At 42.3% G+C, this 18,033-nt stretch overlaps 1 protein-coding gene across 1 annotated transcript in view; it reads left to right on the plus strand.

The window, feature by feature from the left end:
* The window catches only part of scrib (scribble planar cell polarity protein), a 113,912-nt gene extending 100,980 nt beyond the window's left edge, over nt 1–12,932 (plus strand). The window contains exons 40-45 of the mRNA XM_083777743.1: nt 852–941; nt 1,656–1,838; nt 3,694–3,833; nt 4,114–4,151; nt 8,036–8,090; nt 11,008–12,932. Coding sequence (XP_083633869.1) covers nt 852–941; nt 1,656–1,838; nt 3,694–3,833; nt 4,114–4,151; nt 8,036–8,090; nt 11,008–11,147 — 646 coding nt within the window. The 3' untranslated portion in view covers nt 11,148–12,932. The remainder of the gene's footprint in view (nt 1–851; nt 942–1,655; nt 1,839–3,693; nt 3,834–4,113; nt 4,152–8,035; nt 8,091–11,007) is intronic.
* Nucleotides 12,933–18,033: the final 5,101 nt, after the last annotated feature.

An 18,033-nucleotide genomic window follows, 5' to 3' on the forward strand; every position in this document is an offset into this window, starting at 1 on the left:
CTTCTTAAACATTTGTTCTATTTTATGCAATTTATTCGATTTTTCTTTGCTTTCTTCAATAAATTACTGAAAAAAATCATTGAATTTTGTTTTTAATTGATGAAAAATGTTGCTTTTTGGGAGGGAATGTTTTTTGAAAATAAGTAAAAAAAACTAAATGTAGGAAACAAAAAATTAAGGGACCCATAAAAATGTGTCCGCAACCCACAAATGGGTCCCGAGACCTGGGTTTCTCAAAGTGCCCTGTGGCACCCTAGGGTCAGTGTTTGGAAAAATACTCAAATGTTTTACTTAACCCATTTAGACCTAAATTCGATTCTACAAATGTCTTCTAAAATACGATAGTTTTTCTGAAAAACCTATGTTTCTATGTCAGTGGTTCTCAAACATTTTCATGTCAAGGACCCCCAAAAATGGACCCCATCTGAAAATATGGTGTTCAAGGGACCCCCCAGCAGCAACGATTTGAGTTAAAAATGTTCGCTCTTTTTCAATAGCTAAAGCATAACATAATGCTTAAAACACTAAAAGGGGTTCCCGCCAAAATGGGTTAAGTAAAAGTATCAATACTGCAATATAGGAATACTCTGTTACAAGTCCACAATTCAAAATGTATTGCAGTAAAAGTAAAAATAAATAAATAAAAGTAATAATAATAATTATACAGAATCTCCCATTTGAAGTTTTCAAATCTATAAATAAATCATTTGAAAATAAAATTATGCTCATAATGCGTCACATTGTGACACATTGTGAGCTTGTAGATCGGCTATTTTCAAAGGAAATTCGTTACGATATTCGGAAAACGCAGCAGTCTGTAAACACTGTTAATCTGTCGTGTGTGTGTGTAGGCCCTCGTCAATAGATGGTAAAGCAGACTCTCAGAGGAATTCCCTGGAAGACAGCTTCAGATTGGAGCAACGGCCCAACTCTATGACTGGGTAAATACTAAATAAAACATTTTAGATGTATTGGCTCTCTCTATCTCTTTGGGAGAGAACATTATGCACAGGTTCATCTATCAACCTGGACCAAAGGTTTGAGGAATCAAGAATTATTTACTGTATAAAGCTTTGGAAAATTCATGGAATTTTATGGGATATTATTATTATTACAGCACACGTGTCAAGGATAAGGATAGAGCTTGACACCCGATACCCCCCAAAAACGGATAACGTATCCGGTATCGATAAGCTTTGGGCTTATCAATCCTGTTATCGAGCATGTTAGTGGCCCATGACGTCAATCACCCATTCTGGCACAAACATGTTGGTCTAAAAGTGTATTGATACCTGCCAACCAGCGCTGCCTGAGTAAACAAAGTTACACTTTTAAAGTGACTGTACACACATTAACCAGTTAACAGTTTCTTCAATATTATTTCCAAAAGTAAAAAGGTCAATTGCCTTCCGTCTGTTAGAAAAGTACTGTATTTGAAGGCTCTAAAAGATACTGGTTCTGTTCAGAATTTATTGTCGCCTCCCGTCTTTCAACAAAAAGAACAAAGAACAAAAAATAACCCGGCTCGATAAGCCTGTTCGATAAGGTGCCCGTTCTCAATAAGAATTAACGAGCTCCATCCCTAGTCAAGGATATGTAAATCTGTGCATTGGCATGTGTATGTGATGATTTTCCATTTGTGATGTGTTTGTCAGTCTCAGCCCCTCGTACCCCGGCGAGTCGTCGGCTCCCATCCGTACGGCCAAAGCGGAGCGCAGACACCAGGAGCGACTGCGCATGCAGAGCCCCGAGCTGGCCGTGGCCTTCGACAAGGACCTGTCGCCCGCAGAGAAACGAGCTCTGGAGGCCGAGAAGAGAGCCATGTGGAGGGCAGCACGGTAAAACATACACCACAAGTACACACACACACACTAGCATGCCATCTCTCTGAGATTTTTCCTTCTTAACCTTTCTTTCCCTGTTCTCCTTTCAACGTTTTGTCCGATTTATTCCCGTTGACCTTTCACTCGCTCAAATGTTCTTGTGGTGGAGGTCGGTGACCTCTTGCTTCTGACACAGACTTCCTGGCAGCTGTGGGTTAGTAACTGGAAGTTCGGTTCATTTCCCAGCAGCCCCTCTTCCAAGCAGCAGTTCCAAAATACAGAGTGAATGTTAATATGGCTATTTGTGACAGAATGACATAGCTGTTTACATAGCTACATGGTCTGTGCCTTCCCTCATGCCGTTTTCCTGTCTGCTACACTGATCTCATTTATTCTTCCTAACTAGAGCCCAAGAGATTGGTTTTACCGATATACGGGCATTTTAATCACTTTAAACCTAGTGTCATTATAGGCAAAGATTTCTAGGTTTTTCAAATATAGATCTAGATCTACAAACTCGCTACACATTCCGATCGGTTATCGTCTAACATTTTTGAATGGGACACATAGTTAGGGAACCGTCCGTTTCAAAAGGCTACTTGCTTATTTAAAAAGTTGAGTGCTTAAGTGGTTAAATACAATCAAATTAGGTCGGGCTCTATTCTTAACTCTACTGTACCTTCCATTCTTCTGTTGTTGTTTATATCCTTACTTGTCTTTATCCTTCCTCCCTCTCCTTGTTCCTTCCTCCCTCTCTCTCTCTCCTTATTTCTGTCTCCCCCTTTTTTGTTTCCCTCTGGTACATTTCTCTTCATCCTTCCTCTCCTCTTCCTGGTTCCCTGCTCCTTTCCCTCCCCTCCTCCTCTCCTTGGTTCCCCCCCCCCGGCGTCGTGGTGGGTTGTTTCTCCAGGCCCTATGGCCTAGAGGACGATGTTAAACAGTATGAGCAGGACCTGGCTAAGAAGCTGTACCAGGCCAGGGTGAGGGCGTCTCATCAGGGCCAGCCCCCCACCACCACCGCTGCCTCCACTACTCCTAGCTCTACTCCTCCTCCTGCCTCGGCTGCCTCCCAGCTCAGGTCTGCTTCCTCCGCCCCCCTAGTGTGCTGGGGGCTGGACGCACGGCATCGTGGGTGGTGTGTGGCGCACTGCTTTTTGTGTGGGTTGGGATGAAATGGGTGGGGGGGGGCACGCATTGAGTTAGATAAGATCTAAGCAAGCAGTCACAGCAACGTTGTGATAGTGCTTCCACTGCCCATGTGTTTCTTTTTTTTTTACTTGTTGTGGATGCTGTCTTGCTTCTGCACGTCTTGGCCTTATTCATTATACTGTATAGCTCTCTCTTTCTCTCCCTCTCCAATTCTCTCATCTGTCGTCCGTCCCCCCCTTCATCTCTTGTCTCATTTCGTCATCTGTCTTCTTGCTACCTTGTCTTGATTTCAGTGCACCATCCTACTAACATACAGCCCAAAGTATACAGCTGCCAATGACATGAGTTTTAAGGGTACGTCTCATGCCTCCAAAGCTGTAGGGTTGTCCTTATCCTGGAGTGCATCCCCTTAGTTTCACTGTATGATCATTGATCGACCCATTAGAGTAAGACACCGCCGCAAACCAGGACAAGGAGCATCCCGTAGTTGGAAACACAATTGCCGTACGCACATGTAGGTGTGTGTGTGTGTGTGTGTGTGTGTGTGTGTGGCCGTGTGGGCGTGTGGGCGTGTGTGGGCGCGCACGTGCACAAGCGCCTTATCAGCCACTCTTCGATCTTTCTTCCTTCTCTCTCGCTCTCTCTCTCTCTCTCCCCCTTTGGTTTCTCTCTCTCTCCTCTATCCATCTAACTCGGTCTCCCACCCTTTTCTTCCGTGCAGAATGAAGTCTTTGGAGCAGGATGCACTCAAGGCTCAGATGGTCATCGCCAAGTCTCGAGAGGGGAAGAAGCGCGGTACACTAGACCAGCTGGCAGAGTCGCCCTCACCGGCACCAACACCTTCTCCCACCCCTCTGGAAGGTGGGTGACGGTCACACCTAGTGTCGCCATGTCTGCATTATTATAAGCGACTTTGGACTTGTTTATGTACAGTTGCTTGTAAATATTGGTGGTTGCCGTTTTTTGGGGCTTGTTTCTAAAGTGTAATATTTGTCCACGGACCTGATATTATTGTTTGCGTGATACTGTCCTTCTTTAATAAGCGATTCTGATTCTGATATATCTCAACTCTTTGCTGAATAAGCAGGGAACCTCTACGACTCTGGTCTGATCTCACATTTCATGTGTTTTTCTGGAACAGAACTGAGCCCTCGTGGAGTGACCTCACCTGGCAGACTGGTAAGCTTCAATGAACTGAATTCCAGATCCTTCACAGTGTGATTTTCCTTCTCCACTTGTCTATAGGATAGCAGCGTGCCACAGATTGAAAACCCATTCATATTTTCCCATGGAGATTACCAAAAATATTCATATAAATTGTTTTAAGCCTGGAACTATCCTGGTGAATCAATCATGACCATAAAACATTTGAGTCTGTGTCAAAAGATAGTTGAATATTTAATTATACTATATACTATATTTAATAAACTAGAGTGGTGCCCTTTTGGCACTGGCCTACTTGGAACGTTGCAAGTTGGAAATGAATGCCCCACCCAGTTATTAAGTCCCTTGTATGCCCATACTGTATATGGAGTTCTTTGTCAGGCATGCCCAAATATGGAGTCTATGCAGATGTCAGAACAACATTGTGATGTCGGAACAGGCCAGCTCTATATATGGATATCTAGAGGTGATCGGGTGTCACCAATTTATTGGCTAATTTGGGTCCTGTCCAGAGCCTGGGCAGCGGCCTTTTGTGGCGGTTCTGGACAACTGTGGGTCTGACCGACTCAAGGCCGGGCACTGCACTCCCTGTGGTGGTGTGGAACGTGTGTGTGAAATTTGAAGTCGGTGGGTTAGGGTTCTCCAGTTACGTGGATTTCAGACATGCATAGATAAATTTATAGATACCCTTTGTTTGCGTCTTTTGAATATTTTTGGACACGGAAACAAATGTTTTATGCCCATGATTCACCAGGAGCCTGGGTGGCTTGGTTCCAGGCATAAAATAATTTATATAAATATTTTCGTAAATCTCTATGAAATGTATGGGTTTGTATATCTGTGGCACCACAAAATGTCCGTCACGGCTATGCCCTGTATTGTAGAGGTGTAAATAGATGGAGCTCTGTTGAAATGACTTGAAACGGCTTGAAACGATTTCAAAGATGTAGCTTGTGACTTTCTTGTTAATTTAAGAAGTTACCTGCAAAAAGAGGACGGCAGACCACTGACAAGCTGGAACGGGGACAAAGTAGACTGGCTTCATGAATACATTTGCATTAACTCACCCAACATCCACCCCATTCTCCCTTTATCCAAGCCAGGCTTAAAACAACATACTACTCTCTTTCCATTTGCCACAGTTGGCTGTCTGAGTCACCCAGCCTTTCTGCCTCCTACCTCTCCCCCTTCCCTGTTCCACTCCTGCTTCCCTCACCTCCTCTACTGTGTTCCTCTGTGCTCTCTCTCTCTCTCCCTCCCTCTCTCTCTCCCCCCCCCCCCCTCATTCTGTATTCCTGCAATCATTCGTTCCATCCCTCCACCCCAACTTCCTCTGCTATCCTTCTAGTCCCTGTCGTCAAAGAAGTTTGACTACCGTCAGTTTGCTGCCATTCCTTCTTCCAAACCCGTATACGACATCCAGGTATTGGCTGCATGCTGAGCAAGCCCCTTCCCCTCCTGCCCCTGGCTTTTCCTGCTGCCCCCCTCCCCTCTAGATCCTCCAATAATCCTAGGGGCTTCAGTGCAAGTGGCTCAGTTATTGATGGACGCCCCTTCATGGCCACTCTGTGTAGTTCTGGCTATAACTCTCGTGGGTGATTTATTTACTTAGTTGTGTTGTCGTGGCACCGCAAATAACAGATCTGCATGCTCACAAGCACAGCCCATCTACAAGCTCGCAAGCTTGTAGGTCTGCTTATTTTAGGTGCACGACACACCGGTGCACAACCAAGTCTAACCGCTGTTTTTTTTTTTTTTTTTTTTTTACAAATGACAGTTTGTACTCGTACTAAATCATGACACAGAAGAATAATCGGCACCTGGTTGTTAAACCTTTTGTTTATTTTGTCAATGGTTTTTCTTGTTCTTCCCTCTATTGTCCCTCCACACATCACCAGCTGTAACCTGCTAATGAATCATCACACGTCCCACCAATTATGTGACATTAACACTCAACCAATCATCATGCTGTACGTCCCCACCAATAATGTGACATTAACACTCAACCAATCACCGCATCCAGAGTTATTCGACCTCCTAACTAACAAAATATTCAGTTGGGGAAGAAAGGGAAAAAGGTGACGGACCCTAACTGGGTCTCATCCCCCTGCATGAGCTGAATGTCAGGCCGACAACGCCACCCAACTCCACCCAAGGCTTCCCCTCTGAAACTGATTCTATCATTTAACCAGCAATGTTATGGACCATATTCACACAATGTTCATTTTGCTCTTACCTCTTAATACCCCTGGATATGAAGTAAGAGCAAAGGAGCCACCACGAGGATATGGGCAAATACTAACCGGCTGCCTCAGCACGATTTTCTGTATGTAGGCGGGCATATACAATCAGTATAGTTAAAGGACGACTTCGCCCATTTTCAACCTATCTTCGTAATCCACACTGGTCCACACTGATGCTCATGATACAGTGGTTAAGACGAACTCTACTCAGCCTGTGTCTCATAGGAGGGCTGTGGACACTTCTGAAACACACCTACCAGTGACATTTCTGTTTTCTTTTTCTTTTTTCAAGCAAGATATTATTTTATTATTATATATTAGATTTGTATTAACGTGAAAACGATGGCTTCCATTATACCATGCTAACTTTCCAGGAATAGAACGCCAGGATTCCCGATCGATGATGTCACTGGTAGGCGGCTTTCTGAACTGTCCACAGCACTCGGACAGGGCAGACACAAATGGTACCATGTTATAATGAGCATTAGTGAGGACCAGTTACACGAAGATAGGTTGAAAATGGGCGTAGTCTTACTTTTTTTTAACAGCATAGAGAGAGCAGGGGGGAAATCCCACGCTGGCATGATGAGCTAAGCTTGTGTTGAAGTGGTTTTAGTTTCTGGTGGTCGTAGCATCTTGTGGCTGTCTGTTTCTTCATCTGGATAACCCGGGGGTTGTGGCATCTTGTGGCTGTCTGTTTCTTCATCTGGATTCCCCTTGAGTTCCGGCTGTGGATTTGTGCTCATTTTTGTTCCTTGCTGTTTCACAGTGATCCTGGTTTTGTGAATTTTGTCAAACATGTTGTGTTGCACCCTGGGTTTGTTTTTTTGGGGGCAGGCTGGTTGTTTACCTTTTCTCTTGTGTTGGAAACCCTCTCACCTATGACCTGTGTGTGTGTGTGTGTGTGTGTGTGTGTGTGTGTGTGTGTGTGTGTGTGTGTGTGTGTGTGTGTGTGTGTGTGTGTGTGTGTGTGTGTGTGTGTGTGTGTGTGTGTGTGTGTGTGTGTGTGTGAGAGAGAGTATTTAGGCTTAAAGTTACATAATGCCTTTAAATATGCAAAGGAATCCCTGACAAATTTAATCATTTTTAATATGTTTTTCTTTCCAAATGTGGACACGTTTCAACATGGAAACGATTGACGTTTATGCAGAAATAATTGTGATTATCTCAAATAATTGCGATTAAGCGATTACGGTATGTAATAATTGTGACAGGCCTATTTGCTGCATAAATACAGCAATCCCCCCCCCCCCCCCCCCCCCTCTGCCCCACTGATGACCTAACTCAGCAAACCCCTTTTCTAACCCTCCAAGCTCTCTTGGGGAAATAACATTGATGTAGAGACACTGTCTCTCTCTGAAGGGTTGAATCCTTTGGGAAGTGGTATTGGGTGGTGCTACGCTGGCAGTGGGACAGATGGCACAGTTCCTCACCCCTGTTGATAAAAGTGTCAATATATCATTTAGTCTTAGTTTTAGTCATCATAGTTTAGTTTATATGTAGTCGACGAACATTTTTCGTCATGGTTTTAGTGGATGAAATCAACACTGTCGCCAGGCCTCCCACTGCCACTGAATGCTTACGTGGTGAAGGTTTCCCGTAGAACACGCTCCCTGCCCTTCAGTTAGACATTTAGTTTGTCCTCTTACCTTCCAGACCCCAGAAGCTGCTGACGATGTGCAATTTATGGATGATGGTTCCAGCAACCCAGGTGAGTGGCCAGTTTGATTTTATTTTTAGGTTAAGGGAGGCAAAGTAGGAGAAAATTGCCATTTAAGAAGCAAGATGAACAAATTGATTGTCTTTCAAAGATTTGTACACATTTGTAATTTGCCAGATGTTGACACACGTTTTACAGAATTGTCCTCATAAAGTGGCCTGGCCAGTAACCCTGACATGAATTCAAACTGCCTCTCTGCCCCCAAAGGCCACACCCGGTCTCCCCAATAATGTATACCTTGATGTTTCTGTTCCATTGATTCAGGTGACTACCTGGGATAAGCGTCTCCTATTGGTAGGATTCATACACTGTTCTGTGTGTCTTTGTGAGAAAGAGAGAGTGTGTGCTTTTTGCGGACTGTGTGCTCTCTCTTGGTCTTTTGAATGCGTGTGTTTTCTTACTCTAAGTCTCTAACCCTGCTTCTTGTGTGTTAAACCGTAGTGTAGCGTTGGGATAGTCCCACTAAAGAACTCTGACTTGCCTTTGGGAGGGTATCTCTACCTGGGTTTGACTTGCTGGTATACTGTAAGCTGCTTCTGGATTCAAGTTCTCAGTCACCACCACTGATTTCAAGTCATTTGGATTCCATAGAAGCCACAATGTCTTCTATGAAAGCATGCAGATCTATAAGCTCACAACACGTTACAGTGCTGTGAGCTTGTAGATCTGCTATTTTTGGTTATTAGTTATTTTAAGATTAAAGAGTTTTTTAAGTGATCAAACTAGCAATAGAATACATGTTATCTAATCTAATATATAGATTTTGGCTGTCCTTGACACGAAATCGTTTGAGAACTACTTCCCGTCATTTTATTTAACCACTTTAACCATTGTTTTATCCTTTGGCTATTAAGAAATTGTACAAATCAATTTTTTCTTTGCTTCTGGGGGTCCCTGGAACAAAGTATTTTTAGATGGGGGTCAGCGGCCAAATACATATAATTCTGGGGGTCCTTGATATGAAAATGCTTGAGAACAACTAATATTGCAACATGTTTTTCAGAAAACTGTAGAAGACATTTGTAGAATCAGCCTCAGGTCTTAATGGGTTATATAATCCTGTATGCTGTAGTTTCTGAGCACCCTGCATTCCTACTACCATGACTTGCATGCACTCTGCGTGGATAACGATTTGATACAGTACATATCACGTGGTTGTGTGCAAGCACCTTTTACTGTTCCACAGGTGCAGGTTGATCGGACCACAGTGAACTTTGATTGGAGTGCCAAACTAATTCTCAATCTCTTACCAAGATCCAGGCTACGCATGGAGCCACTTTGAATAAGACAAAATTAAAGATTAAAAAGAGAGCAGGGTCCTCCAATGTAAAATTGGATTCACTTTCTGTCTTGCCTACGTAACTGGAGTCTAATAGTGTCGCAGTCCCGCCCCCTCGAGAGACCCGGAAAATTATTCCCCGTTCATTTTCCTCAGACTTTTCAAAAAGTATTTATTTAAAGATGTTTACGCAGCGGACAAAGCCAACTCTTGTCGTGACAAACCATGACAATAAACACAATGTTTTGGGCCAAACAAAGAATTAGAAAGAAGAATAAAATGGCAGGTTACAACACTTGTGTTGTTTTTCTTCTTTGTAATTATTTGTTTGGTCCAAAATATTGTGTTTGTTGTCATGATTTGTCACGACTCGAGTTGGCTTCATACGACGCTTAAAAGGTCTTTAAATATATACTTTTTTTGAAATGTCTATAGGAATAAATGCATTGGCAATTATTTCCTGGGCCTGGCGTCGTCATGACTGTGACGCTCTATATGACCATGGCCAGACTGGGAATCAAAGTGAGGAAAAACTAAACTGCTGAACTGAGCGAATCAGTCTGCATCCGAGACTATGCAAATGGCCCTTGCTCTCTCGTCTCTGAGCTTATTTCACCATTATCCAATCATGAGTCCAGTATTTCCAGTTCTTTAGCAGTTGCAACTGCTAATGAACCTAGTGGCGTCCAGCTGGGGTGTAGATTTGGGGCCTATTTTGCAGGAGAAGGTGGTATTTTACCATTTTATTTTTATTGGACCTTCTGGCCCTCAGACACCTGCTGCACATGACCTGTCTGCCTGATTGCCTTCAAAGCAACATTAGCCTGTATGTCTACCAGCAACCTTTTTAGCTTTGAGTGCATTTCAAGAAGCCATGATCGTGCCTATCTAAACAATTGGAATTGGAGTGCGCTTCTGCTAAACATTTTAAAGGGTCCAATGTAAATAGAGGTCAAAAAGTAGGGTAAAGTGATTTTCTTTGGTTAAAATAAGTGTTAAATACTGTAGCTCTATATTCTGATAGTACTCATTGCTATAGAGTGTTTGTTCAGTAACAGGAGTCTTCATGTCTCTCCGGCACTTTAACAAACAGAAAATGCATTTTCAGGTCAGGATAGAAATGTTATCCAATCGCCATAGAGAACTCGCAGGATACAGATGAAGTGAAATTGGAAGTGACGACACAAAGAAATGAGCAGACAAAATTGGAACTTGAATGAAGCTGATAAATGCAGGGTACCGATATCTGATATCCTGATTGACTGAAATGTTGTCACCTACCAGAAAATGCATTTTCTGTTTATTAAAGAGCTGGAGAGACGAGATGACTAAAAGGTTTTAACCAGGAAATGTCACTTATCCTACCTTTTTTAAATCAAAAAACGTTAGCGATTAGAACAATAAATAAAAGATACGGTTGTGTATCCATGCTAAACTAGAAAAAGTCTTCGAACTAGTGGAGTGAGGTTACTGGTAGACGCACAGAGTTGCCGTTCTCCTACACGGCAGGTTAATGGCGTGGAATGTCTGAGGCAAAACCTGCCTTCCCCCCCATGTGGCAACTACCCGTAGAACCCGCTAATGTAAGCTGTTCCATGTGTTTGTTTTGTTTTTTGTTCTGCCCAGTAGCACCGGCTGTGAACCCCGAGGCGGAGGTGCCTTCTTCCCCACTGTCTGCCACCTCGGCCCTGGAGGAGATGGCTCTCTACAGCAACAAGCGCAAGCTGAGACAAGGCCGCCGCAGCCTGGAGGCCGCCGTGCCCACGTAACCCTTAAAAGCAGCACACTGCAACGAGGACAATTTGGACACGACGGGACACGTTCGTATCGAGAAGAAGCGCTGACTGAGTCAGTACTGCTATATACTGTACATTACATGCTGTGTCCATAGATTGAGAAGAATTGTTCTTCCGTTAACCACTGCAGAGACTATGAAGCTGAAAATCATCATCGTCATCATCATAGAAGCACACATACTCACTTAGGATCATATCCTGTGTGCCAGTCATGCCTTTTACAGTCTGTATCGATGAGTCGGCACAAAGACATCGACCATACAAAAAAAGAGTCCCTTAGGGCACAACAAAGCGCTAGCACGGTTAGCAAGCAGCTAGCATTGCTACCTAGACCTCCTTTAAAATAAAACAAAAACAACAATTTGGGTTCTATTCTCAGTGAGCCTATTAGACGATTAATGGAAGGCCACACTGATTGTATTTTATTTTGACTTTTATTTTCCCCAACTTATTTGATGATTTTGCTGTTTTTAAAAGAAGAGAAAAATAAAACATTGTACTGGAAGAGAAAGAGATGAATTATAGCTGTAATACTAACTTTTTTGAATGATATTTTTGATGCTTTCAGTGAATAGATTGTAAAATGTCAGGTTTCTTTTTATGTTGTTGAATATTTGGGAGGTGAGGAGTGTATATATGTTGAATGAGGGTGGAACATCCTGCTACCTTCACAGACACAATGTTTAAAAAAAAAACACTACATATCGTTATTGCACTGCCATTAGTCAGCTATTTTAGTTTTCTTTTCTTTTGCGGCTTTTATTTAGATTTTTTATTTAGGAGTGTAGAGAGAGACAGGAAGCATACAGCAGGAAGTGGAGACATGTAGTCACATTTGAACTCGAGTCCTCACAAGGAGCATGTGGTCAGTGTTGAGCCCATAGAGTAATAAAAAGATAGAGACCGAACCGGAGAGTTAGCCCTCCCACCCCCGCTATTAATTTCAATAGAAGTTCCTCATTGGCGTTTTGAAGCACCTGGAAGACTGCCGGAAGTATAATTATAACTCAATGGAGCGAGTGGAAGTTTAGCCTAGCCTAGCCCCGGACCTCAAATTTGAGGTCCGGGCTTACGAATGTGACGTCATGAACGTCCGTCCACCTCCATGAAAGTGCTGCAATTCCATATTTCGCCAGTAGGTAGTGGCAGCTTCAACGTTGGATAGCCTTACTGGGGGCTTGGTTGAGCCACCCGGCACCCCACTGGTCAGCTTCTTAACCACTTAAAAACCCTTTTATACTTTGTCATACGTCAAACAGTCCATCTACAAGCTCACAACGTGTTGGGGAGCTTGTAGATTTGCATTATCTTGCAGAATGTTATGTTATGACATGGCCAAGAACGGGTTAATGTGGTTAACAAACATTATCTCGGCCAATATATTGAGTTTTTAAGTTTTGTATTATATCGTTTTAGTCGAATTGAAGGCCTTCACATATATTACACTGTTGTACAATCATGTTTGTCTCTACTATATGTATCTATATGTACCTATTACATGTAGTTTATTACATAAACTACATGTATATTTACATTTATAGTATATTGTACATATAGGTACATATATGTAACTATGTACCTTCATAAATATTTTTAAAGCTAAACAAAGCTTTGAGTATTGGCATATCACTTTATTACATAAATTCTGCTTTGTATACCATCTTGAAATTCCCCTTTATGTATGTACAGTTTTTATATTTTACTAGCTGTCGCATATCCGTTTATTATGCTGGTCTAAAAAAATAAAAGCTGACTTTGTAGCTTCTTGCTGATATCTCCCTGTGTAGAGAATGGGAATAGGTTTAGGGCTGCCTGCAACTATGCATGTCATTAATCTATCGATAACAATTTACGATTAATCAAATTAATCATCTACAATGACACACCCAGAAAATTGTATCGATTATTAATTGGTCATTTTCTTAAAGATTATCAGTTATTTTTCAATTTGTTTGATGAACTGTTTGCAACCCCTAGGCGAAGAGGTTATATCAAAACGGTTATCGCCCTTATTCCTTTTGATGATTCCTGTCCTGATGTGTAAAGTACGCCAGTAGTACAGCATCTATGGTTTGAATGGGGGCAGCTTCATTATTACTGTTACATTCCCTTTTTTCAGTGAATGTGACTGCACTGGAGATACCAGCATCACCATCTGATCTATTTGATTGCAACACGGATATACAGAATATTTTTTGGGAATACATTTTTCTTTTTCTCTCATTTTTAAGTTACGGTACTTTTCCCTTTGCCCTTTTCAGGGCATCTTTACATCAATGTGAAAAAGTCATATTTCTACATATCTGGATTTTATTTTATTTTTTGTGAAGGTAGCAGGTGTTGCTTTTTTGTATCTCTTTTGGTTAATTTAATTCTGACGCCACTGAAAAATCGTTTTATTATTGTGTGAATAATGTACAAATACTGAAAGGACAGCAGACTTTTTTGGGGGGGAAGTTAAACTGAGCCAGTCTTAGACCTAATTATTAAGACCAAGCGATGTCTGGACTGCTTAGAGGAGTCCGGGTTTTAGAACAGGCTTGGTGGAGCTCTGTTGCATGTATATTGGTCTAATAAATGGGAGAGCCTTGAGAGGCGAAACTGACCCGGTAAAAATCGCTCTCAAGAAAAGTCTCTTTTCAGTCATACTCAAGCTAGTATTTCTCTCTGCTTTTCGTAAAAAATAAAGTCAATTTGCATCTTGACGGGTTGCATAATGTTAATTTAATGTAGGTCCTACTAATTATACTTTCCATGTTGCTCTCACTGACTGAAATTCAGTTTGGTTTTTTAACATTTGCAAAATGGCTGATTTATTCTATTTTATTTTTTAAACTTACAGTAGATAAAATAAATTCTCAAAGAAAAGTGGGATACACTACATTTTTTTTAATGCAGTGTTTGGAACTTTTATTTTGTTCTACTTTGTCTTGAGTTCTCTTGGGGCTATTATTTCCAAGTAGGTTGGAGGGGAGAGGGTCCGAGAAGTCCTATGGTCAAGGGTTAGAGTTCATACAAGACTGTAACTAGTGAATTTGTACAACCAAAGAAGTCTATTTTGTGGTTCAGGAATAATAAATTTTACTTTTCATTTAACACGTTGATTCTTTGCCTTGTGTCTTGTGATTGATTTGCATTATGAACAAATGAATGACGGCAAAATATATCGTCTGTCGTGTGGAAACCTTGTATGTCCAAAACTATTACTTTTCAGGTTTCAAATTCCAAACTATCAAAAGTAACGGATCTACAAGCTCAAGATCTACAAGATGTGATGCTTTTGTTTGACGCTGTAGTACAGGGGTTTTCAACTGGTGGTTGAAACTAAATGACCTGGGAACCTGTGATGGAGAGACAAGGCCTGCAATGTTGTCATTTATTTGGAAGTTGGAGGTGAAGACATTCCACAGAAAAAATGAGTTTGAATCTCAAGAAGGGGGAAGTGCACCCACACTGGTTCAGTCATTATTAGGAAATATTTATTGTATGCGTGTGCTCGATGCTCCTAAAATCAGTATATCCGATTAATATAACATTTGTTCAATATGGAAGTTTGGGTAAAGTAAGAATTGAATTATGGTAACCGTGAGATAAAGTAAGAACTGATAAGTGGTTCTCTTCCTTTTCTGAGCTCTGGACCACATATTTCATGTCAATAATGACCGATAGGGCTTGATATAATTTGTTGTGCATACTACCGTGTAGCCTTTCCCCTCATGCTTATTAATTAAAATATGTTTTTTATGGACTTAAATTTTGATTAAAATTGATTTAAACATTTAAAGGTATATTCAGTGATTTCACTCAAAAAACCTTAGGTTTCGTTTTTGGCTGTGGGACCCAGCCTTTCGTCCAATCAGGATAGAGAGTCAAAAACGAAACCTAAGGTTTTTTGACCCCCAGGGGTTAACTGGGGACAGGGAGGAACTCCTTATATGGTCAGCACACTATAGTAGGGAGGATTATCACAACAAAACAAAAAAAGAAGTGATATTTGAATTAAGTGAAATCACTGAATATACCTTTAACAAAGTATTTATTTTTTAATTTTAAAACGTTTTCCCATGGACCACCTGCAGATCTAATTATACAATGGACCACTAACTAGTCTGTGAGCTATTTGAGAAACAGTGGGATGCATAGATATGGGATGCATAACAAGTGTCACAAAAAATAAAAATAATCTTATGCCCAACCAACACAAGAGTGGTCCCCAGGTTGATTCGTAGTCAGGGTGATGGTCCCTCGTTCACAATCAGTTGAAAACCCCTGCTGTAGTATGATCAAGTAGAGGCGTTGATTTATGAAAAAACACAAAGAATAGGATAGAATATGGAGATAAGAAGTTTCTGCCCAACAGCGACAATATAAAAATATATATTTATAGCGCATTTCATACATCAAGTAGGCCTACGGTTCAATGTGCTTCACACAGAATAGGTTAAGATTAATTAGGAGGATTAGGATAACAAATAAAAATGAACAAGAAACAATGAGACATAATAAAATAAAGACTAGTGCAGAATCCTAGGTAAAAAGCAGTGCTAAAAAGGTGATTTCTTTTAAAGATGTCAACAGATTCAATGACCCACAGAGCATCTGGCAGGCTGTTTAAAAGGCAAAGAGGCAGGACCATAATAGCTACCATGGCAGTAGCTTAATCAAGCTACATTTCTGCCCCTGGAGAAATGTAGCTTGAAAAGCTACAGCTAAATGGAAGAAGTAGCTGAGCTACATTGAGCTACGTAGGACTAGTAGCATGCCAAAGTTTGTGCTATTGCCATTGAAAATGCATTGGGCGATTATACTATAGCCCATGGTCCAAAATGATGACGTTCTCTACCGCAACATACTTAAAAGTATGCCGGTGTATGAGAATGGATGTTGCGGAGGATGAGAAACTAATGTTTCTCATCCTCCGCAACACCCATGATGATGTTTTGCTAACAACATAGAAGCCTACATTCTTACTCCTAGCAACCCCATTCTAGCCTACTTAGGTTAATCTTACGGTGGACATGTTTGCCTGAAAAGGAATATTTGATATGTTTCATGGTTTTAGAAATATAGTGCTTTCAAATTTACAATGGGGCTCAATGGCAGACATTGGCACGTCAAAAATCACTTTCACCTGACGATCAATGACGATGGGCTATAACCCATGTTTTCTTTTTTTTTTCAAATCCTCAAAAATGATGAAAAACGGCGTGCTATAGTATGCCGTACGGTATGGGCTATAGCCCATGGTCAAAAATGATGAAAAACGAGGTTTAAAACAAATTCAAAAAACGATGGGCTATAACCCATGTTTTTTTTTTTTTTTTTAATCCTAAAAAATGATGAAAAACGGCGTGCTATAGTATGCCGTACGGTATGGGCCATAGCCCTGCATGGTCAAAAATGATGAAAAACGAGGTTAACTTTTTTTTTCAAAAATTCAAAAAATGATGGGCTATAACCCATGTTTTTTTTTTTTTTTTTTTTTTCAAATCCTCAAAAATGATGAAAAACGGCGTGCTATAGTATGCCGTACGGTATGGGCTAAAGCCCATGTTCAAAAATGATGAGTTCATTTTTTTTTCAAAATTTAAAAAAACGATGGGCTATAACCCATGTTTTTGATGAAAAACGGTGTGCTATAGTATGCCGTACGGCAGTGTTTCCCAACCTTTTTTGTCCCAGGGCACACTTTTCATAGCCTAAAAATCTCAGGGCACACTTCTTCTTCTTCTTTCGTGTAACGTTAGAGGTCCAACTCGGTGTCGTGGAGCCACGCCCGCATCTCTGGTCCCAGGTCAAAGAGGCCGGCCTCTGAGGGCGGTCTGTGTAAGGGGCAGGTGAAGATGACATGGTCGGCGGTCTGCTCAGGGGCACCGCACTCACATGCCGCACTGTCTGCCAGTCCCCACTTCTGCAATGATGCATTGAAGCGCCCAACCCCAGTTCTTAAGCGGTTCAGTGTGGTCCATTGCTTGCGAGGAAGATCATCTCCTCCTATGGCGCCAGCTCCTGGGTCCCAGATGAACCGATGCATGCGGGAGGGCCCGGCTGACTCCCACTCCAGCTTCCACGCTGCTGCTAGCCATGCATCTCTGGAGATGGCCTCAGGGGTGGTGTTGAGCATCTCCTGTGCTGCCCTGTTGTAGGGGTGACGAGACCTGAGTCTGCTTGGAGGCGCTGGAGTTGTGGTGGTGCCATGCAGGATGTGCCAATCCTGCTTTTGGGCTTTCCTGGCCAGGACGAGGGTGGAAGCTTCCCGTCGGAGGCCGGCCGGAGCTATTCCCGCAAGGACTGGCAAGTGGGACACAGGGGTGGGCTTCAGGCATCCCGTGATGATCCGGAGGGCGTTGTTGATTGCCACATCGACCTTTTTTGCATGTGGGCTTCTGCTCCAGACTGGGGCGCAGTATTCCGCTGCTGAGAAGACCAGGGCTTGGGTGGATATACGCAGCGTCTTAGCCGAGGCTCCCCAGGTTGTTCCAGCGAGGCGGCGGATCAGTGCAACCCTAGATGTCACCTTGGCCTTGAGTTCTTTGAGGTGCTGACTGAAGGACAGTGTCCGATCCAGACGCACGCCGAGGTACTTCGGGGCTTGCTGGACCTCCAGGCGTTTGCCGTCGACACTCACCTCGAGCTCCCTCCTTGCTTCTCTGGTGCTAAGGTGGTATGCCGCAGCGACTGTCTTTCCAACGCTGAGCTGTAGACGCCACCTTTGAAGGTATGCTACCATGGTGCCCATATCTTTATTCAGGCCCTCTTCCATCGCCTTCCATGTTGGTCGACTCAACATGATGGCAAGGTCGTCTGCGTAGCCATACTTTCTGGACGATGTATCCGGTAGGTCGTGGATGTAAATGTT

This window comes from Protomyctophum parallelum, assembly GCF_964188405.1.
Source record: "Protomyctophum parallelum genome assembly, chromosome: 12".
Taxonomy (NCBI): Eukaryota; Metazoa; Chordata; class Actinopteri; order Myctophiformes; family Myctophidae; genus Protomyctophum; species Protomyctophum parallelum.